This window comes from Cydia pomonella, chromosome 1 (assembly GCF_033807575.1).
Source record: "Cydia pomonella isolate Wapato2018A chromosome 1, ilCydPomo1, whole genome shotgun sequence".
In the NCBI taxonomy this organism is placed as follows: domain Eukaryota; kingdom Metazoa; phylum Arthropoda; class Insecta; order Lepidoptera; family Tortricidae; genus Cydia; species Cydia pomonella.
The window spans coordinates 23,819,684-23,842,850 of record NC_084703.1 but is presented as its reverse complement, the minus strand read 5'-3'; the positions used below and the strand labels follow the sequence as shown (position 1 = coordinate 23,842,850).

The 23,167-nt window shown below is 37.5% G+C and overlaps 2 protein-coding genes across 4 annotated transcripts in view; both read right to left on the bottom strand.

Annotated features, from left to right (window-relative positions):
* Positions 1-4,546, bottom strand: part of LOC133518194 (protein cycle) — a 134,582-nt gene extending 130,036 nt beyond the window's left edge. For both annotated transcript variants that reach the window (XM_061851856.1, XM_061851850.1), the window contains exon 1: positions 4,269-4,546. Coding sequence is in view for 1 of the 2 variants with exons in the window: in XM_061851850.1 (XP_061707834.1) it covers positions 4,269-4,312 (44 nt within the window). In the remaining variant the exon portion in view is untranslated. The remainder of the gene's footprint in view (positions 1-4,268) is intronic.
* A 6,839-nt stretch (positions 4,547-11,385) lies between these two features.
* The window catches only part of LOC133518231 (G-protein-signaling modulator 2), a 34,382-nt gene continuing 22,600 nt past the window's right edge, over positions 11,386-23,167 (bottom strand). For both annotated transcript variants that reach the window (XM_061851869.1, XM_061851864.1), the window contains 3 exons: positions 20,668-20,863; positions 20,080-20,217; positions 11,386-19,098 (listed from right to left, as the gene is read on the bottom strand). In XM_061851869.1, coding sequence (XP_061707853.1) covers positions 19,036-19,098; positions 20,080-20,217; positions 20,668-20,863 — 397 coding nt within the window. In that variant the 3' untranslated portion in view covers positions 11,386-19,035. The remainder of the gene's footprint in view (positions 19,099-20,079; positions 20,218-20,667; positions 20,864-23,167) is intronic.

Below are 23,167 nucleotides of genomic sequence, written 5' to 3'. Positions count from 1 at the left end.
GTCCGGTTATTCTCCATAAGTAAGCGTTTGTGATCCAGTTAGGCCAAAAGATGTGCAGAATTTGCCTTAAGCATTTGTTCACAAACACTTGGAGTTTTGTCATTACATTGGAATTGAAAATCCTCACTTTAGTTCTTCTCGTCAGGGTAGAGCTTGTTAATTGTAAATTGAATTAATTGTGACGTTAACTAAGAAACCTGGATCTTTTGTCAAGGGCGCTTACGCCAAACTGCGTAGCGCAGCGTTGTATTTATATAGGAGCATCGTTGATAATGGCGTAAGCGCCATCGACAATAAAGTCCCTTTCAATAAATAACGTCAAAATTATACGAACGGACAAACAAATCAGTCAATGACCAATTATTTTTATCACTTTTAAGGTAGTTTACTGAAACAGAAATCGTTTTAAAATTAAACGAATAACGAATTAACTTATAATTAATTATTCATTAAATCACTCTATATTTATACTGTTTTTATTAGTATTGAACGCTAACCAAATTTTGGTGGTAACTACTGGGAAACAAAATTCCACCTTTTACCAGTGGTGACTACTGGGAAAAAAATTCCCACTAGTTACCACCAACTTGGTTTGGTGGTAACTACTGGGAATTTTTTTCCTGGTTGGTGGTAACTACTATGTTTTTTTTTTCCAGTAGTTACCAGTGCTAAAAAGTGGGAAAAAAATTCCCAGTAGTAACGTACGAGACAAGCTACAAAGACTTCAAAGGCTCGCATGCGCGGCCACCACTGGCTGCACGAGGTCTACTCCGACTGCAGCCATGGAGGTCATGCTAAACCTTCCACCGCTGCACCTACACATACAGCTAGAGGTCAGTCTCTCAGCGGTCAGGTTGCGAACCCTTAAGATATGGTCTAACATCACAGGAGCTCTTCACACAAAATGCCTGGAAAAGGTGTATGACGAATTTCCAGTGCTTAGGTCAGGCACGGATCGGATTCACAAATAAGCTATCTTCGACAAAAGGTACAAAATACAGTTATATGAGGACGACAATCACGAAGGACCCAATCCCCGGGAGCTGAGAATCTTCACTGATGGGTCCAAAACAGACAGCGGATTGGGCTCAGGAACCTTCTCAGAAGACCTGAACATGTCAATCACCACTCCGCTAGGTGCCTATAACTCGGTATTAACGCGGCGGCTGCCATCACTGCAAGGAAGGTAGTAGGATCCTCCATCCGCATACTCTCCGACAGTACAGCAGTCTTAATGGCTCTAAAGAGCCATATAGTTACATCCAAACTTATACACGAATGCCACGAATGACTAATGGAGGTATGTCATAGTAACAAGATCACCCTACAATGGATCAAGGGAGACAGTGGATCCTGGGGTAACGATGCTGCGGACGAGGTTGCCAGGCAAGGTTCGAGTGCTGGGGCGATTGGTCCGGAACCGATTCTTCTGATACCGTTTAGCAAGGTAGGTACGCTCAATGCTGCTGGCACGTACATGGAAACTACACATAGAACATTGGCTGAACCAGACTGAATGCAGACAGGTAAAAGAAGCCATGCCTGGCATCAACGGAAAGCTCACAAGGGCGCTCCTGCAACTAGGGAAGGTCCGACTGAGTATGGTAACCAGTGGCATAACAGGTCATGGACTATTTAACAAACATCTTTTCACAACAGGTGTCACAGACAGTCCCCTATGCCGAGGATGCATGGAGACAGAAGAAACAGCCTCTCACGTGGTGCTGGAATGCAGCGGAGTGACTCCATACAGAGCTAAACATCTCGGATCCCCGAGAGACCTCCCCGAGGTCCTACTCAACATTAAAGGTTTGATAGGATTCCTCGAGGAGCTGGGCTGGCAGGACTAGCCCACCCCCACATGTCACGCAAAATAGGCGCCAGTCGTCGAGTTGCGGAAAATCGCCCCTATACAATACAATACAATACAATACCAGTGTAACGTGATCGTGAGATCCGTAACAGTCTGTGCGTAATCGGAGAGCTTACTTATACCGGTTTCTTTAGCCCTTGACTCGCGTATGATAAGTAAGCGATATAAATAACTAATTAAAGCACCATTCCGTGTTGAGTAGCTGAATTACATTGGTGTTGGGCGGGCTATTGTGAGATAATTAAAGAGGATATTTATTAAGAGTCCGCAGCAAGCTGTGTTGGAAAGTAATGCACATACAATAACATGAGGTATACCTATACCTGTAATAAGTTTATATAGCTCCAGCTTATAAAATAAATAATAAGTTTTTGGCAAAAAAAAATTTTTGGTACAAGCTTTTATCACTGACTGTACTTTTTTTTCCACAGGCAACTAATACTCATCGAGACAATTCTAAAAACTCCATACACAATTAGGTTGCATTGTTTTATCACAGAGTTCCTATGGCTACCTCCTGTCTCCATCATCAGATCAGCTTGATGGTACCATAATATTGCATTGTCACCCGACTTACATATGTATGCTAATTTTCAGCTTCATCAGAAACCGGGAAGTGGGTCAAATTTAACTTGGAACATTTGTCCCATACATACTAACAGGGCAAGTTAAATAAAAGCTTCTAAAATAAAGCAAAAACAAGTTTTGTATAAAAACATAAATTTGCTGACTTTTTTAACTATGATATCTGAAGCTACATAAACTAATACAAAACCACAAAATAATAAAATACAAAAACTAAAAAGAGAATATGTAATATTACACAATGAAATTAATTTGGTGAACAGGAACCAAGTTTTCTAATTCGGTCATGGATGGCGATCACATTTATGTAGCATTAGCACAATTCTATTCAATTTTTAAGTTGAAATTAAATTTTAATTGAAATTTATTGTTTACCAATGGTTTAGTCTAAAGAGTTTAAAAACCTCTTTCCAAAGTAACAGCCATTAAGAAAGGAACACCTTACGAGCAATAAGCTGTCAATATGTCATCGTCAAATTATTAAATTCCCAGCAAAATCACATAGTGTAGTGTTCATATTGTTTAATAGTTGTATGTAGTCTATTAGTTAGTCGTAATTTGTATTTCTTTGCAGATCGGATACTCCACCAAACACTGTCTATGACCGTAATAAGATTCATATACTAGCCGTGTCTTATCCAACCTCGACATTGGCAGAATCATCAACACTTGATGAACACCTTCGCTTCAATAAAAGTAGGGTGTCCATGTACCCAGTGGTTATTAATTTATGTGATATCACTATCAGTAACTGTAATTAATTAGACGCTGAAGTAAACTGCATGAGATCTCGCATATTAAATTCTATTTAGGTTGGTAATTAATATTTTTCAACTCCTGATCACTGATTAAAGTTCATTGTGTATAATACTTAAATAAGGATACTTTTACCCTTATACAGTGGCTATTTGTAAGTATAACTCGTAATTAACCATGGTTTGCATGGGGTCTTGTCTTTCAACCCTTTGCCCCAGTAAACATATTAAGATATAATTTTAGAATTACAAAGCTGAAAACTCCTGTAATTGGACGAAAATCAGTATGATGACCCTATAACCATAAACTGAATTTTAAGGCATCTCTAAATACTGTATAAAAGTAGGTCTCTGAACAAAAAATTTAATTGAACTTTAACACTCTTGAATATAAAAAAGCCCATACACATTTAATCCACCATAACTCAACCTGTGGCAGATTTTCCCTAAGGCCCAGTGGGCCTGGGCCTGGGTCAGCCAGATATTAGGGGCAGCTGGTCCAACTTATTACAGGGCCTAGGGTGCCATGCACTAAATTCAACCCATACATACAAAAGCATAAGTTGCAATCAATGTGACTGTAATATTATATGTATGTAATCACGTTTTTATTGGAAGCGCTGGTGGCCTAGCGGTAAGAGCGTGCGACTTGCAATCCGGAGGTCACGGGTTCAAACCCCGGCTCGTACCAATGAGTTTTTCGGAACTTATGTACGAAATATCATTTGATATTTACCAGTCGCTTTTCGGTGAAGGAAAACATTGTAAGGAAACCGGACTAATCCCAACCAGGCCTAGTTTACCCTCTGGGTTGGAAGGTCAGATGACAGTCGCTTTCGTAAAAACTAGTGCCTACGCCAAATCTTGGGATTCTGGATACCAAATTGCCTAGTGAATTTTTTTTTAATGGATTCAAAACAGTAAAGCAATCAATTTGTTTAAGAAAATCAAGTACAAAAACTAACGTAAAATGTACTCCAGTAAGGCACCTGTCTTGAACAAAACATGTACGCTTTTGGGGTGTTTGAAAAATCTTACTGTCTATAAATACTTACTGCCTGCCTTTCGATGAACTAGGTTGGTTAAGAATATCGTCCATTCTGTTTGAAGGAGCATGGAAGCTTCACGAACTAATTAGATTTTTATGCCTTCGAAACTTGTCTTCACTTTTAAAACCCAAAGTTCGATAACAACGTATTAAACAAAACGTAGTAGTACTACTAAAAGGAAATAATTCCAAAATGTCTCAAAATAGAATTGGAAAAAACTGTGATTCAAAATATAAAGGCATAAACAATAAAAACACTTGGCACGCACTTTCGATTAACACAAACCGACCACACAAGAAATTAGAATCTAATTCAACTGACAAGCGACGGTCAAATGTCAACGTCAAAACATTACGTGATAACATAACAGAGGGACGTTCGGAATTTTGTAATGTAAGTAGACCTTTTTTTAATTTAATATTTAGCAATTGTCGACATTTGTGTTATATGTAAATCAGTAAATTATGGTTACTGATTATTTATTTATTTATTTATTTATTTGATACACTAGCAGCTCTTGGAGCTGATGCGTGTATATCGCAGCACTTGTGTTTATTTAGTACTTTTTAATGTTCTAAAATGTGTATCTAGTCTATTTTTGAAAGAGTTCACTGACGGTGCACTAACAACAGTTTCTGGTAGAGAGTTCCACACATTTACTACACGATTTGGCAAGAAGTGTTTCCTAGGGTTGCTAGCACATGGAGGTTTAACTAGTTTTTTAGAGTGTCCTCTTAACCTTACATTCTGGCTTGATATGTATAAGTCTTTAATATTTGGAACATTGTAGTGTCCACACAAGACTTTGTATGTCTCAATAAGATCGCCTCGCTTCCTTCTGTCCTCCAATGTTGTAAGACCTAATTCCTGAAGCCGTTCTTCATATGTCTTGTCTTTCAGTGAAGCAACCATTTTAGTTGCTCTTCGCTGTACTTTTTCCAGCAAAGTGATGTCCTTTTTAAAGTAGGGGGACCATATCTGAAAAGCATACTCAAGTAAAGGACGGAGATATGACTTGTATATTCTAATAAATAGATCCTTAGTAATTACATGGAATGCTTTCCGGATCATATACAGCATAGAATATTGCATTATTATTATTGCATCAAATATTGTAGTCGATATGTAGTACATATGGAAGGTTGAGGCAAGGAACAGAATCTCCATATACCAAAAAGTGTCCGACAAAAAAAAACATAAATAGGTGGCGCTACAATACCTAGAGTAATTTAAAAATAATCTAATCATAGACAGCGCACTTCACTCCGTCAATAATGCCTGGGTTCTTAGCTACTCTAGAGAGCGATCATGAACTATAGGAGGCAGCACAGGAGCCGTCAGATTTTTGGCGCGAGGCGTAAATGTGATGTTTTTTGTTCCGATGTAGCCCACAAGATGGCAAAACCTACTATGCACAAGAAAACACTTGACGTGTAAATGTGCCTGTTTATGGTTCCGATTCAGACCACAAGATGGCAGACCCTTCAACGCGCACGGTCCCTCTAGCGCTACTCTGGAGAGATTTGGAACTATTATTTATAGCTGACAGATGGACTCTTCTGCAATCGCTTGCTCAGAGTAAAGTAAGTATGCTTAAACCTTTACAACCGAAAGAAGCTTGAAGATTAACCCCTCCCTCCAGACTATGGATTAACGGTATCGTAAGCTGCAGTAAGATCGACGAACACCGCTCCGGACTTCAGTCCCTTCTGGAACCCGTTTTCTAGGTGTGTGGCTTCGACCAGATCGAAAGCCCGCTTGTTCTACTGGGACTACACTATCAATCAGGGGAGCTATCCTATGATAAAGGAGTCTTTCAAGCAGTTTATAGCAGTTGCTTAACAGAGCAATAGGGCGGTAGCTAGAAGGGTCGTTCTCCTTTTTCCCAGGCTTGAGAATTGCTATAACTTTCGACTCTTTGAAAGTCCTGGGAAGTTTATTGCGGCTGAAAACGTTGGAAAAGAAGAGGAAGAGCCATTTCACCGCATTGGGCCCGTTTCTGCAAGAACTCGTTGTAGACTCCATCCACTCCAGCGGCCTTACCGGCTGATAGTCCTTTAATCGCTAGGTTTATTTCTTCTGCTGTGAAAGGTCTTGCCAGATCAGGGTTTTTTTCAATTGGCTGTTTGTCGATTTTGTTCGCGCGTTTGCCTTGCGCGCGCATTGGAATCGTGCTAAAAAAAGGCGCCAGCCATTTTCCGTATTTGTCATAAAATTGGAATAGTTTTGCATGTTTTTAGTTTAAATATATTGTCAAAAATGTCATTTTCAAGCATTGTTTGACGCTGCCAGTAATACTAATAGAGGCAAGAGCCGAGAACGATAGCCTTTTACCATCAAAATCGACGAAAAATAATTGCCGGCATATGAAACTTTTATTCAATGGAAAATCAGCAAAAACGCTGTCTTTCTTAGAAAACGTGTTGGTAGCTTACTTCAATGAACTGGCGAATAAGTGCCTACAAGCCCAGCACGCTTTGGTGCAATTATTCGATGCTAAAACGGTAAGCCACCATTTTGAAAATTGTACTTACTGTTTTGACAAAAAAATCTAATTTGTAAGTTTTGTTTTTCCTCGCAAGTGTGTTGCAAAACGTCGTATGAAACGCGTGTGCTATGGTCATTACAAACATCGGCTTTCTTATTGCGCACAACATCGCTTCGTGTGTAATGATAACACACTTGTATCATAATGTACTATTAATGGACACTTTTCATACATAGAGATTTCACTCCTTTTCCACCCTCCATAATCACAATAATAAATTACAATTATCATTTACATTTGTGCAACAAAAGTTATAACATCTCAACCTTCATTAGCAGTGCACTTTTGACGCCGTAATTTAATCACTTTGTTATCGTGTATCTCCTTGGATTTCACGGGCCTATAAATCCCAGTCTTTTGATAGGCTTGCGTGGGGATATAGATCCAACACGTAGAGGCCCTTTGGAGAGATTTAATGTCATGTAGAACGCCTGCTGGAACCCGTTCACAGGTGCAACAATAGATACCCATGAACCGGTCGCAGCAGGCATTGGGACTATTGTATAAAAAGTGAACAGTAAAACGGTCTATGGATTAAATTTTGGAGACTGGGTTATTGCAAAGACGTCCGGACATCTGCCATAACAATGTTTTCACTAGTTATCGAGGCAGGCGGTGACTTGCCGCCCACTAGATGGGCCCCTGAAACTGCCGTCGTGAAGACGACCAGGAGCAACACCGGTGTGAGCGGCTCAGGAGTGTCGAGAGGTGTACCTACGCCGCTTTCTGCCCCGTGGCTGATAACAGCCAATGTGCCAACTCGCGTCTTATGCAAACTTTCACTTCCACCCCTGGAGCATTTAGCTCTAACGACTCCTCTCTGGACGGCCAATGAAGGCAAGCCAGAGCTGAGAGTCCTGCGGGTCCCCTTGGGGTCCACTCCGACCGACGAAGACACGCCGGAGACGGAGACCCTGACCGACTCTCGGGAGTACTCGGGTCCGTGGGGTCGTTACTCCAAATTATCGTGTATTATTATTACTATTTCTTTATTAAGACGTGGTGATAACGTGGAAATCCAAGAAGAAGGTATGTAATTTATTTTCTAGTAATTTTTATGTATATATACGTGTGTTTGAATTTTATACAAATTTTCTACGGAAGGTCTATCGTTTCGTACCTAAATAATTTTTAAGAAAAAAAACCGACTTTAATGAGGGAGACCGGTGAAAGAACGATTATTGTTGATTTTGGATTTCATACAATGAAATTAAAAAGCGTCCTACGCCTTATTATGTAGAAAAGGAGGTAACATGTTTTTTTTTGTCACTGCACCCACCTTGACACATTTCAGATTTGCCCTATGGTTGACTGGTAAGATACCCGCAAAAGGGTATTCGACAGCACTAAAGATAAATCATTTACACCATGCATGAAATAAAGCACCAGATAATTATTAAAAAAACTAAATAGGATAGAAATATAAAAATATGCCTTGAAAACCTAACTGCTTGACAAACAACAAAGAGAACAAATTGCCCAACGTGAACTATGCATCGTTGAAGAGTTCCGTTCTGTTCATCATCAGCAGTTCCACTTCATCAAATGTCACTTTTTAAATGTAAATGCTTGATTTGTTAAAGAAAATACCTGCCTTTCATCACATTTGAAGAGTTCCCTCGATTTCATGGATACCATTAACAGAAATGAGTTTTGACAAAAACGGGACCAATCTGTATATATATAAATTCAAACAAAAAAATAATTTTTAAAGTCGGTTCAGAAATGACGGAGTTATGGAGTAACAAACATTAAAAAATCGAATTGATAACCTCCTCCTTTTGAAATCTTGAAGTCTGTTAAAAATGTTCTTAACTACGAATTCAACTGGAGTTATATTTTAATGCCGACCTGTGCCGCGCTAGAGACATACCTCATTTTAAAGATCAAAGTCTCCTTAATAAGGGCTGTAAGTTTCATTTTTCATTCTCGTCTGCGTCTGATGTGAACATTTCTAGTTAATGGGTGTCAACGAATAAGTGTCGTTGGCCAATAATAAGTAATGAGATTTTTTTCTAACATGTTTATTTCTTTGTTTTAGGTACTATTTTGAAATGTGATATTCCAAGGCGTACTGTTTTTGATATATGGCACTCCAAAGAAGGAACTGAAAAAGAAAAATGTCAACATGTTCTGGGTACTTTAACTGGAATGTCACTTCATTTCGAGAACATTGAAAATATTGACATGAAGATTTTAAGCGATAGAATTAGGAATTTATGCAAACGATTTTCGTGTTATTGGAAGAAGACTTATTCTAGTAAGTCTTAAATTTATAGAAAAATATGCAGATTGGCTAGCTGTAATGGAGTATATTGACGTAAATCGAAGTATTGTGCCGCGTATTTTGCAGCAGAAAGATAACGTCGATTCATCCCCTTCTTGTTCGCGTGGCCGTCCGAAAAAACATTTCAATGACAGTAGTAAACGTACAAAAAGGAAAAGACTTGCTGAACTATCCAACTTAGATTCGTCTGCTGTCAATACGTTGTTCAATACTTCCGCTGATGCCAGTTTAAGCTCTACAAAATTCGAAAAACACGAGGTTTTGTCGCTTATTGCAGAAGCTAAATTGACTAGGCACCACTATTTATTAATTAAGAATTTTATAGATACTAAGACATCTAAAAATTGTATGCCTTCCTACCAAAGTATTGTAGAAGCTAAAAAGCGGCCAAGTGCGAGTCGGACTCACCCATGAAGGGTTCCGTACCATTTATGACGTATTAAAAAAAACTACTTACTAGATCTCGTTCAAACCAATTTGCGGTGGAAGTTTGCAAGGTAATGTATATCATATATTTTTTTTAGATTTTTCATTCTGTTATTTTAGAAGTTACAGGGGGAGGGGGGGGGGGGACACATTTTTACCACTTTGGAAGTGTCTCTCGCGCAAACTATTCAGTTTAGAAAAAAATGATATTAGGAACCTAAATATCATTTTTGAAGACCTATATTAGATACCCCATACGTATGGGTTTGATGAAAAAAGATTTTTTTTGAGCTTCAGTTCTAAGTATGGAACCCCCAAAATTTATTGTTTTTTTTTTTTCTATTTTTGTGTGAAAATCTTAATGCGGGTCATAGAATACATCTACTTACCAAGTTTGAACAGTATAGCTCTTATAGTTTCGGAAAAAAGTGGCTGTGACATCAACGGACAGACAGACGGACATGACGAATCTATAAGGGTTCCGTTTTTTGCCATTTGGCTACGGAACCCTAAAAACAGTGTTATCCTCCAATTATAACTGTTACCGAATCATCCGCTGAAGTCGAACTTCAGAGTTTGTTAGACCACACCGCCACTCGGATTCTTGAGTCTCAAAAAGATGTTTTAGACATAGTACCTAGCTAATCTCTAGATACAATATCTTTAATAGGCAAATGGGGTTTCGATGGCAGTACTGGCCATGGCGAATATAAACAATGTTTTTCTGATCCCAACCTTAAAGATAGTAGCTTGTTTGTTACCTCCTATGTACCACCTTGTTTTCACACCTGAAAATGAAGAAAACCCTGTTGTTTTGTATAAGAATCCTCGTCCTTCCTCAACTCGGTATTGCCGGCCAGTGCGATTTCAGTTTTTAAAAGAAACAGCAAAGGTAACAGTTGAAGAAGAGGCATATTTTAAACATAAAATAAGAAACTTACAACCTTACAATATAATATAATGATCGCGAATATCGCATTACGCATAACTTGCAACTGACTATGGTGGATGGTAGTCTGTAATACTTTAAGCGAATTTTGCTCACCCTTAGATGTTATATTTGTAAAGCTGTACCTAACGAGAAGAATCAAATTGAACTTTGTTTAACGAAAGAAACCGATGAAAGCAAATATGAGTTTGGTCTATCTCCACTACATGCTATGATTTGTTTCTTTGAATATTTTATTCATATAGCCTACACGTTGACGTTAAAGAGCTTCATATACCCACAAAACAATTCCCCAATTTCTCTTTTGGTTCTGGCTTCCACTTCCTATACAGTGTGTATTTTTGATATAACCGCAAACGAGACGTAGGTTTTAATGCTATGAAACGATTATAAAATATTTTGTTTGATATATTATTAACCACTAGAGCATAATTATTTTATGAAATTTCTATGAGCGGCAATGTATTTCGTGATCACTTGAGACAGTTGTGCCGTCGCGTCATTAAATGCGACGTTTTGAGTTAAAGCAAAGTAGCTTGCTGAATAATTTTATAAGGAAAAATAAAAATCGTTTATTTTTATAAAACCTTTGAAAGTGTCCATTTGAGCCTAAACAAACTACCCTTATATTATGCGATCGTATCAAAAATACACACTGTATATATTAGTAACTTTACAAATACGTGGTTACTATATTTCATTTTTTTTACTTTATATAGAACTCCACAGAACCGTGCAGTTTAATCAGGCTCTTTAATTGTTAATAATAATGGAATTATCTAATGTATCATGGTCAATACTTATAGCTTACTTCAAAATTTTACCGCAAAAAGTGCCTGATTTGGAACTACAAGCTTACTTCTGCGAAGTTCTTTCTAACGCTAAAAAACGAAGTAGGTACATAGCAACAAAGTTTTCATGTGTGAAATTTTATTGTTTAAATATATATATAATTGTTATTATTAGTAAAAAAACATTGTGATGTTAACTCAGCCTTAGCTTATAAGCCTTATAGCCATAGGTAAAAAGAAATTACATTCTTATTTACCTAGGCGGTTTAAAAAAAAAAATATTATAAACCAATTATACATTCAATAATTAGAGAAGTTTTTTTCCTATTTACGAGTATTAATAAGATGGTATTAGAAACAACTTACTTTCTCAAGGCTATAATTAAATGCTTAATCTTAGGTTTTCGTTTATATTGTGCGCATATAAAACATGCACTATACTGCAGTTTTCGGTTAGGTACTTATAAAATGTACACCAATAATTACTATCTAAAATTACATGTACACTTAAAATATGCTAAGATTGAAAAACAAAACTGTTATAAATCAGTAGGGGTTACTGTTTGAGAGCCTTACCACATCATAATAAATAATCCTGTTAAACTTCTCTTATTGCTTTGTCTTGTCTTGTCTAAACAAATTTTGTCACTTTTTGGCAGTTACCGACAAGCGATATCAAATCGACATCACTTTCATCGCTATTCGCTTTGAGCGTAGTTTCCGTGAAAATTTCAAATGTAATTAATTACAAATAAAGGAACTACTTGGTGCTTCGAGCAAAACTGGCTTCCGACACGTCAGAAGGGAGGAGCCTAAGCGATATCTTACCGAACAAATCATTCTGCCATTTTTTGCGGGGGGGAAACGTGCACACAGTCGCACTTGTCACTCACTACATACAAAATCCAATCTTTAATGACGACACAAATACATAGAAAATGACACACGTCAAAGACAAATCTTGCACACCTCGATAGGGAGCGTGCATGAACTGTAGGAGGCAGCACAGAAGCCGTCAGATTTTTGGCGCGAGGCGTAAATGTGATGTTTACTGTTCCGATGTAGCCCACAAGATGGCAGAACCTACTATGCACAAGAAAACACGTGACGTGTGAATGTACATGTTTATTGTTCCGATTCAGGCCACAAGATGACAGAACGCGCACGGTCCCTATCTCTTTTTGTGTACGGACGAGTCACAACATGCACCGCCAGAGGCACAGCTGTGCCTATGCTTTGGCAGAGGGGAAATAGTATGAATGCCGTCTCCCTTCCCTGTGTTGCTCGAAGACTTGGTGTCACACAACGCACTGTGGGCTGAAATTCGACTCTCATTGACAAATTGTCTAAAACTTATAGATTACCTGGGCAAAACCTATTTCAATCAAAAAAATATGAAAATAACAACTTCGGTTTATATGTCAATGAGAGCCGAATTTCAGCCCACAGTGCAACGGCACAAGAGATCAAAGAATACGGGAGGGTTTTTTGCTGAATATACGTTTTATTAAGTATGTATAAGTATTCTATGGACGGTGCCGCTGATGTCGAGTTATAAATTTTCAACACGTGTCACCTCAATGCAAGATATAAACACAATTTCCTTAAGCTGGAACTGTCCTGTCTAGCAGCTCATTCTTTAAATATAGTACCTTTCCGGATATTTAATTCGACATAATACACAAATTATGCAAAATTGTTTATTTTATTCAGTAAGTAGATAGTTATTTGTATAAAGAAGTAACTACCATGCCATAAATAACTTAGCCATTTTATATAAATACATTCTCTGATTTCAACATTTTTACATAGTTATGAAACTTGTATGAATAAAGTAAGGGTACATAATACAAGAATAACTAATGTGGACGAGATGAATCATACCATACATACGCTTCTATTAATTACTTTTTTAATTTCTTTACATATTATAAGATTATAACCAATCACGTAATAAATGAACATGAATGTGTAAATATTGTACACACGCATATAATTTAGCTCTTATTCGATCGTCTAACTAGTATTTTTAAATATTAATCAAGGATTACTTTCAAACCATTAATAAATATTCTAAACTGGTTTCTTATAAATATACAAGAGCAGTCTGCAGAACTTATAAATATTTTATTAATGTTAAAAAACACTTAGAGCCTGCAAACACCATAAAGCATTCGAAATTTTTATCAGACTGTTTTTGTGTTGCTTTTAGTACTTAAATTGATTGTTTTGACTGAACTACTTTAATAATCAGTTCAGTTATTTGTTTATACAATGCAAATAAAAATGACAGGTAATCTCCGTTCATTTTCTTTGGACCGTAGCTGAGTTAAAATAATAAGTAGGTACTAACTACTATGTACTACTACTACTATGTAGTGTAGGCTACTGTGTAGTCTGGCGGAAGATGGTCAATCAAAGATCACATAAATGCTCTTAACTCAAATGATGCATAATTATAAGAGCCAACTGATGATGATGATGCATATCAGATGAAATTTACTTTAGGTACCGATTTCTTTAACTCATAAGTTATTAAGATTTTGGAACGAGGAGATTACCGAACATTTGTATCACGTACCTAAGTAAAATCTTGTCATATCTGAAATTCACTAGTAGTGGCACAACATTCTTATTTAACCAACAGTAAGGTTCCTTATTTTTGCCATTCAAGCCGACTAGGAACCTTTCATTGACAAGGAGTTTATTCTAAACATCGTAATTTTAATCAATTCCTTCAATTTATATATATATATATTCATTAATATTTACTAAAATTCATAACCTTAAGAGAATATTAATTTCAAAGTTAACAATATTTAAAGCACTTAATTCAAGTAAATTTACCATATCTAATTTAATATCATCCGGGAACAATTTTATTTATTATATTTTTTATTTTAAAAATATTAGCAGTGACTGTCTTAAACATCGTTATAGTTCAGTACCCCTAGTGTAAATTTAATCGACATCATAACGTGACGAACGCGTTTGCGTTAAGTCTCATTTTGTATAGGATTTTGAGTTTCCAAAACGTCCCGCTTGGCGCGCTCTTTCTAAATCACATACAAAATGAGACTAAACGCAAACGCGTACGTCACGTTTCGAAATTGAATTTATTTACACTAGGGGTACAGTTTTGTTTAACTATTGCGTATTTGACGAAATTAAGAATTAACCCAAGGCTACAATAATAATAAACACTTGCTAGTTACAGCTACTTGGACACACTTATTATTATTTATTAGTATCTTATATGGTGTCCCGCAGCTGGTCAAAGGCCTCCCCCTTGATCTCCATCCGTCTCGGTTTTGAGCAATCTCAGGCCAGCCGTTGAGAAATGCGTCCAAGTCATCCCGCCATTTCCGCCTGGGCCTGCCAGCTCCTCGCCCATTTTGTGACACTCACACCGACACCGTGGCTATTTTGGCTCACCTCTGTGGGTGCATGCGGCAGACATGGCCGGCACAGTCCCATTTCAACTTCGCGGTCTTAGCTCCAATATCAGTAATGCGCGTTTTTGAGCGCAGTGTAGAATTGCAGATTCGGTCAATCCGTTTTATTCCTAGCATTATATGAGCATGCGCTCCTTAGCTCTTTGGCAAACCTTCAATTTGGTATTTTGCGCCTCGGTGTGAGCAGAGATGTGACTTATTTGAAATACTTGTATTTAAAATGCAAATACAAAATGCAAAATACCTATTTTGTATTTAAATACCTTTTAAAGAAAACTATTTCGTATTTTATTTCAAATAGTTTTTGGGACCTATTTTCTATTTTCAAAATACAAAATACTTTTTATTAGGTGAAGTAAGTAGGAGTTACAATCTCTTCTGACGTTACAATCCTTGCAACTCTCTCATTATTTTATGGCGACCGGTCTGGCCTAGTGGGTAGAGACCCTGCCTATGAAGCCGATGGTCCCGGGTTCAAATCCTGGTAAGGGCATTTATTTGAGTGATGAACACAGATATTTGTTCCTGAGTCATGGGTGTTTTCTGTTTTTTTTTTAGTGTATTATCTTATATATCTTAGTGTATATTTTTTTATTGTATCTATCGTTTAAATATCGACCTTATGTATATGGACTTAAGTATTTATAAATATTTATCATTGTCTAGTACCCACAACACAAGCCTTAATGAGCTTATTACTGTGGGACTTAGTCAATTTGTGTAATAATGTCCTATAATATTGATTTATTTATTTATTTATTATTTTAACATGGAACTGGTGAATCTGTTTCGTAACGCCGCAAATGACCACAAGCGTAGCGAGAGATTAAAAACGTGGAATCTTAAGCGTTGCAAGGGTTTCAAGGCACGAGAGGTAAACACAATTTCTGCCCTGGTGAAACACAAACGAGACGTTTTCACCAACCAACGAGAGGTATATACTAGCTGTAAAACATTACAAATCTAAATTAATGCTTTTAATAATTGACCGTTAAAAACCATCACTTAAAAGTCCATTCAACCGGTAAACATGAGGAGACACAAAATTTGCACTCTAGAGGACTGATATACACACTATTTTTAAAGAATAAAGAAAGCCTTTCCAATTTGTAGTAATAACACTAACTTTAATTCAGACTAGGTTAGGTAGGTTATTCACTATTTAAGAGTACCTTTTATCGCAAAGTATTTGTATTTTAAAAAAGCATTTTGAAAATACCTATTTTGTATTTAGTATTTTAAATACAAATTTGAAAACTATTTTGTATTTTGCATTTGAAATGGTATATCAAGGAAGTATTTGTATTTTGTATTTAAATACTTTTTATAAACTATTTTTCACATCTCTGGGTGTGAGTGACCGCGTTTGAGCACCATAGGTTGGAGTAGGAGTTTCCGCTTTAAGGTCAAAGTAAGGTCGCCCCTCAGCAGCTCCTTCATAGACCAATAGCTTCTTCATGCGTTTTGGATTCGTCTTTCGGCTTCTTTATCCTATGTATGGCTGAAGGAAACTAATTGCCTAACTAATTGGGAACTAACAGGTACTCGTCGATATAATGTATCTTCTGCCCGTCTACCTCGACCCTACGTTTTGTGCTCTTGGTCATTATTGGTCCTGTTAATTGTAAGACCAACTTGAAGGCTTGCTGATCTTAGATCTTTGAGCATTATTTGGAGTTCACGGGCTGATAAGGAAAACAGTACAATGTCATCAGTCGTCCTTGTTTTCCCAAGGGACCGCCAAGCTTCTAAATATTTGTTCAAGGGTGTTTGTGAAGAGTTTGGGAGATACTCCCTCCCTCCCTGTTTTACGCCTCTGGCGATTTTGAACGGCTGACCGAAGGAACTTTATAGTGGCAGTACTATTGATGTAAATATTTTAAATGGAATTTTATATGTGGACTCAATTTGTTGATGTGATCGTAGGTAATACCGCCGATATCCTTAGTCTACAAATAAACATGACGCGCGACTTGTACAGGGGTCTACCGTATTCTTGGCATTTCTATATATTAAATGAACAATGAAATGATATTAGATATTTAAAAAAATGATACCTAAAGTAATACAGAGTCACCGCTTTAGTAGGCACAAGAACATTATTTATTATAATAGTACATGCATTCGGGGTTTTCATTAACTTTTACTATCATTACCTAATAGTTGGAATGTATGTAGGTTTGCGTGGCATTGAGTGATTTTCGGGCTTATTCGTGATTCCCGTCCAAGTAGCACAATCGACTTATGCAATTCTCTACATATTTTAGGGTTGACGCCTTCGTTTTTTCCCTACCGCTTTGCCGTATGCCGGCTGGAAATATCGTGAATGACATTGACATCCATGGATGTCTTTGCCATATGTGCATAAAATAAAAGCTGTAAATTGGTGGTATGAAAAATGAGTAGTAATGTGTTTTTGGCACTCATCGCATAAAGATACGTTATTTCAACTCTTAAACTACTTCTACCTCAGTTCTCACACGATTGTTTCTTACATTCCCTACAAGAAGTACCTCTTTGGTACAGTCAGCGTCAAATACTTCGTAGCAGTCAAAGTGGCCAAATAGTTCGGTACACCATACTAAATATATGGTGTACCGAACTATTGGGCTACTTTGACTGCTACGAAGTATTTGACGCTGACTGTACAACTGGATGTTAACGTAACCGACAGAGAGATAAGTCATGTGATCTATAAACCCATAGAATAAGTGAACACTTCAACTAAAAAAATAGATACACCTACATTTTCATTAAGATACTCTTATTAATTATGCTATAATTTTTTTATATTATTAAATCATATAATTTCGATATATAATATTATATCGCCCGTACATAATTGAAATACCGCTTGGGCTTGAAAGATATAATTTTGATACTTGAACGAAATTGCAGGAAAAAACACTTTCGCCTCGAATAATGCTACGCGTCGAAGATATATTATATAGTAGGAATATATTAATAAATAAAATGTAAAAAAATAAGAATAATGTTAAATGTTATACATTACTCTGATCTGCTAATAGTAAAATATAATTATATTCGTTTTAAATTCAAGGAGTAAATTCCCTTTCTCACATTCGTATTGTAATCTGTAAGAGTTACTGAATTAAGACACTACCGTGAGAAATCCAGGTTACTTATATTCGATAACGGAATAGGAAGCTGTCCCACAGCAAAGTTCTCACCGGCAGTCTGAACAGTCAGCGAACAATGATCTCTTTCTTATTCACGCGGTACTGCAATTACATGTACGTTTCTTACGCAAAGTAAATATCTAGATTCCTTCAAAGTCTGCATTGGGTAATTTGGCAACACCCCCTAAATGTTAACTTGTGTGCATATCGTTCAGACTTAGCTTAGGTAAACTGTAGTCCCTTTCTCAGCGCCGAAAGAACATTATAGAACGATATGAATAATGATTTGTAATTCATGTCAATATTGTAAACCTGTTGTGGCCTCTGTTTGTGTACGGCACCTCAGGACGTACTTATTTCGAGGTTAATTTCTATTGTCCTTATCATCTAAACATTTCATATTTATTACACACCATGTTTTTATTCAAATAGAATACTTATAGCGATTAAATATATGGCCCTTCAAATATTTGACACAGACCAAGGCGATAGAAACTCTTTAAAGAATAATGTTCTTATAACTGATACTCTCTTCAGCTAGTTTTCAGTAGTAGCGGTATGTTAACACGTTCCAAGTTTGATAAACATTATATATTATATGTTCCACCGTAGCGTCAAAACCACTGAGTCGATTTTAGTAAACGGGGTGTCAATCGATATGTCTTTATAACGCATATTTAACCGACTTTGAAAAAGGAAGTTTTTTTTTACGTTGCCGTTGTCGGGTTAAAACCTTTCAATCATTTGTGTGTATGTAACACACAAATGTTTGAAACTTAAATCAATGGACCAAAAATATTGATAATTGTTTGTGGATGTTTTAAAACAATCAAACTATCGCCTCCAATTGGGATATTGCAACCTAGCTTCGAAGCTCATCTTTGCAACCGCGCTTAAAAATTTATATAAAAAATAACGAGTTAAGACGCTAAGTGGTAATTATTTTAGCAAAAGGGGATAGATTTTTGTCTGAAACCAATTTTTGGTACAAATAGAACCCAAAAAAAATATAAGTCACAATAAACTTATGCATCAGGGCTCGTATATAATTTGTTGTACAATGTGACGATGTACACTCAGCTGCCAAAGTGTATACCCACTTCAAGCACTTTTGCAGCTCACTGTACATTGTACTATTACGTGACGAGGGTTCCGGGCTCGGTGGTTACCGACACCTTTATTTCTTTACGCTGGATCCTCCCTTGTTGCGACGATTGTCAGTCGATGATTGTAACGGGATCTAGAATAAAAAATATATTTTTACATTTTATACCAGAAGCACCAAAATCTCTTTCTTTATCTTATATACTAAAATATCAGTTATTGTTGTAGACTCCGACCACGTTAAGTTTGCACTAAAATATGTATCCCATAAGGATGGTACTTGAAGTAGCACTTGGCATGAACAAAGTAGCGAAGACAAATTTTTATTCTATTTCATGTTTTAGTAGTGGTGTATTACAATAGCCGAATGTTGTTAAGGTAAGACGGACAAGATATATTTTCATATATATGAAATAAAAAATTGTAATCGATTTATTATAAAACGTAACATAACATAACGTAACGTTCGTGAAATATTTTAGTTAAAAGTTTAAAAGTTAAAGTTAAAGAACAGTTTTAGCAAATGTTGTAGATTGTTTAAGTATCAGAATTACGTTAATTATTTTCAGAGAAATTGTCATTTGTATTGAAGTAATTTCTGGAGAGTATTGATTTCATCTAACTTTCATTTACACTACTTCAAATTTATAATAACAAAAATATAGTTTATTAAAGTTGAAATACAGGATATGTGTAATACGTAATTACCATTTTTAGCAGTCCAAACTTTACGAAATTTACAAATAAGAGCTTTAAAATCAAAGCATTACGTGCGTTTACGTAAACGTCCATCAGAAAAAAAATACATTACTAATTAAGTGAGTCTGTTTTAAAAAAACTGATTTGACTGAAGACGAGCTAATAGAAACCAGTACTTGTTATTTGTAATAGTTAACAAAAGGTGTACAATTTCATCGACTAAATCTATCAATTTTACATTTTTGCGGCTAAAATCGATAACAGCCTCTTAAGTAGGTTGTCATCAGATTTAGGTAACTGCCCCAAACAAGAAATAGGAGTGATGTAAACAGTTGTATGATGTACATTCGTGTTCAGGCTTTGGACTAAGTGGCATCCAAGAACTATGAACCAGAAGTTTTTTTTAAATATAACTTACAGTAGCTCTTTGATCCTCCATTCGTCCAGCTTGTGCACGCATGAGGAGAGCGAAAAAGTCGTCATCGGGCACGGTCTTCGGGCGCTCCTCTGGCTTGGGCGGTGGCAGCTCGGAGCGCTGGTCCTCCAAGCGGGAGCCCTGAAGCAAATGTGATTACAGATTCGTATAATTTCATAGAGCACTGTTAGTTACCACCAGTTGGGCGGCGTCCATAACACTTGTTTCCCTAATTGCCTAAGTTGGTTTCATAGTCAACTTACGGTACGGTTTCGCCATGTCTGACTTGCCATGTTTGTTGATTGATAGAACTAGAAAGCTGCAGTTTGCCACAGACAGGTGTACCCCGATTGGTTATTTAATTCCATCACATAAAGCGACAGCCAACATTGAAATGTAAGGATTTTCATGCGGACTGCTTTTCTCGCGGAGTTGTAGATGCGATAACAATGAGTGAATGTGTTGTCTCCAGGCTTAGATATTGAATACTAGGCTTTACCCATTTGCTGCGGCAAACATGTAACGCGTAATTAATCTTACTTTGTATCAGGTATTGCGGCCCAGTACCGCAGTGAGCGTGTCAAAGCTTACCTGGACGCGGGCCAGCATGTCCAGGAAATCATCTTCAGGCTTGGTACTGGTGGTCTGCTGCGGCCGCAGGCCTGGTAGAGAAGCGCCTTTGTTCTCTATGCTCAGTTTCTTCGGCGCTGGACGCAGCTCGGCGCGCTGCGAGTCCATTCGCTCCGACTGCTTATCCGTTATCATATCCAACATTGCGTCTGTGGGACTGGAACAACAGACAATACATATAAAACAACTGGCCATTTCATTACACCTTCATTTATCTGATTACCAATTGTATGAATAACTTGTAAGAATTTTATTGAGAGAACACAAAATGATAAAATACAGTAAACTTAAATAACAAATAAATAAACTAACTAAACTACCTATATTATAAAACTTATAAATAAAAAATGCTCCTCTGGTCGTCACTATGTGTTATGATGCCCAGAAGACTGGAAGTGTTTACCCCTTTGGATGGCCAGACTTAGTTTCTGACCGAAGTAGCTGTCAGCCCTCTGGTCACCAGAGACATCCACAAGGCGCTAGGATTTACTTTAAACAGGGATTTCGCGCTGGATCCCCACGGTCCCAGAGTTTTGACGCCAAACGGCGCAAATATGTAGCCCTCGCCGAGGATAACATATTTGCGCCGCTTGTATTGTTCCGCCGTTGTGGCCGCAGCCCCCGCTTTGACGGAGGTCGCCTGTAGGTGGGACGGCGCAAGCGTGACAACGCAGGTGGCGTCCCACACAAGCGTCCTCCCTTGCGACCATGGAATGAGTGTCATCCCGTCGGGCCGCTTGCCATCGTCGCGTGCGATACCGTTCGGCTCAAGGATGGCCGGCACGCTAACAGAGACAAGCGGCCTCCGGATGACATCATTCATGGACGCGTGGCGGGAGATGCGACCCGCACTTCTTTGGCAGGATAAGCCGTGGTGGTCCAGCTCGTTAACCATGGCGCCGCAACGACAGCGATGGGTCTCATTGGTTTTGGTGCCCAATCGCAAGGAGGTGGCTAGGGTTAGGGTTGTTTTGTCCAGCAGGGTGCCAATGTTCGTTTACGGCAATGCGTGGAGCTAATATCCCGCTTCCGGTTCCGCAACTGCTAGCAAACGAGCGCGCTCTGCTGGACTCTGGGTAGAGTCAACGAGTTCTTTTAAAGTTGACTTGCAGAGCGGCTAGTCCCACTGGTTTTGCGACTTAAGAGAAACCGGAAGCGGGCTACCGGGACGAGACTGCTTCCAGACATCTTTGGTCTCATTCACAGTGGTAATACAATCGTTACCAGTGGATGGGCAAAACAGTTTATTGACTAGGTCCTGTGTGCTGTGAAAAGAGGCCAAAAACGCAGGGAGGGCGACACTGACAACTTGGCGTATACCCAGGCCGCCATTACGAAGTGGCAGAGAGGCCTGGGTCCAAGCGCGGTTATCGAGATGGATGTTTAGGATAGATGAAAGAGTGGTTTTTAGTACGGAGTCTAAGGGTTCGATAAGATGGGGATGTTTCCAAATGGGACTACACCTGAGTATATATATAAGTGAATTTCATGAATGAATTATATTATATTCTCGTCTTTTTACTGTCTTTATCATCACATTTGACACATACAAACGCAAAATAAGCGGTTCATGAACATGATAAAAGTGAATGTCGCGATATTTTTATTGTAAACTAACGTAACGTCAGCCGCCGAGTAACATATTTAATTTCGTGGTTAATTTAACACTGAATTAAATAATAATCAAGTAATACCAAAATTGTGGCAACCATTCTATAATTGAAATTTTGAGCTATCAAAGAATTCGGATGTTTAGTTTCACCGATCCTCTTTTTGAAACAATTTTAGTCATACCATATTTTAGGTAGTATAGGTATGGATGGAATCCCTCATGGGGGCTTGTTAGACACGCACTTGGTCGGCTGTTTTGTCTGTTTGCTTCTTTAATACGCGGTTGTTGCTATATTTTTGGCATATACTTACCTATATTAGACCAAAAGGTGGTTAGTTGATGGTTTGGTTAGAGCAAACTAACACGTATGTAATGAATGAATTACAGATATTATAAACAGATAAACATGTTTCCCTGATGTAAATGTCAGAAAAACTCAAAGTAGCTGATTTGACTTTTCACGTGTACAAATTTGCATTTTTAAATATATATATAAATATGCTTGTGTCCCGACTGATCCGAAACTACAAAAGCTATAAAGTTAGAATGTGCACACCAGATTACATTTATAACGTGTACAAGAAATAAGATGCGATTTTGAGAAATTCAACCCCTTACATGTCATTCAATTTTTACAAATAAAATTATTATTAACATTAATAATTAAATTACGAATGCTATATTATAAATTAGGACTAGAACCCCATTCAGTACGATGTGTTGAATCACTGGTCGTTTTGCATGATAATAGAAATTCGTCAATTGAATAATAAGCATGTTCTAGAAGTAGTGATCTCAGCTTTTTGTTGAATGTTGTGTCACTTTTTGATTCCATTATGTCAGTCGGTA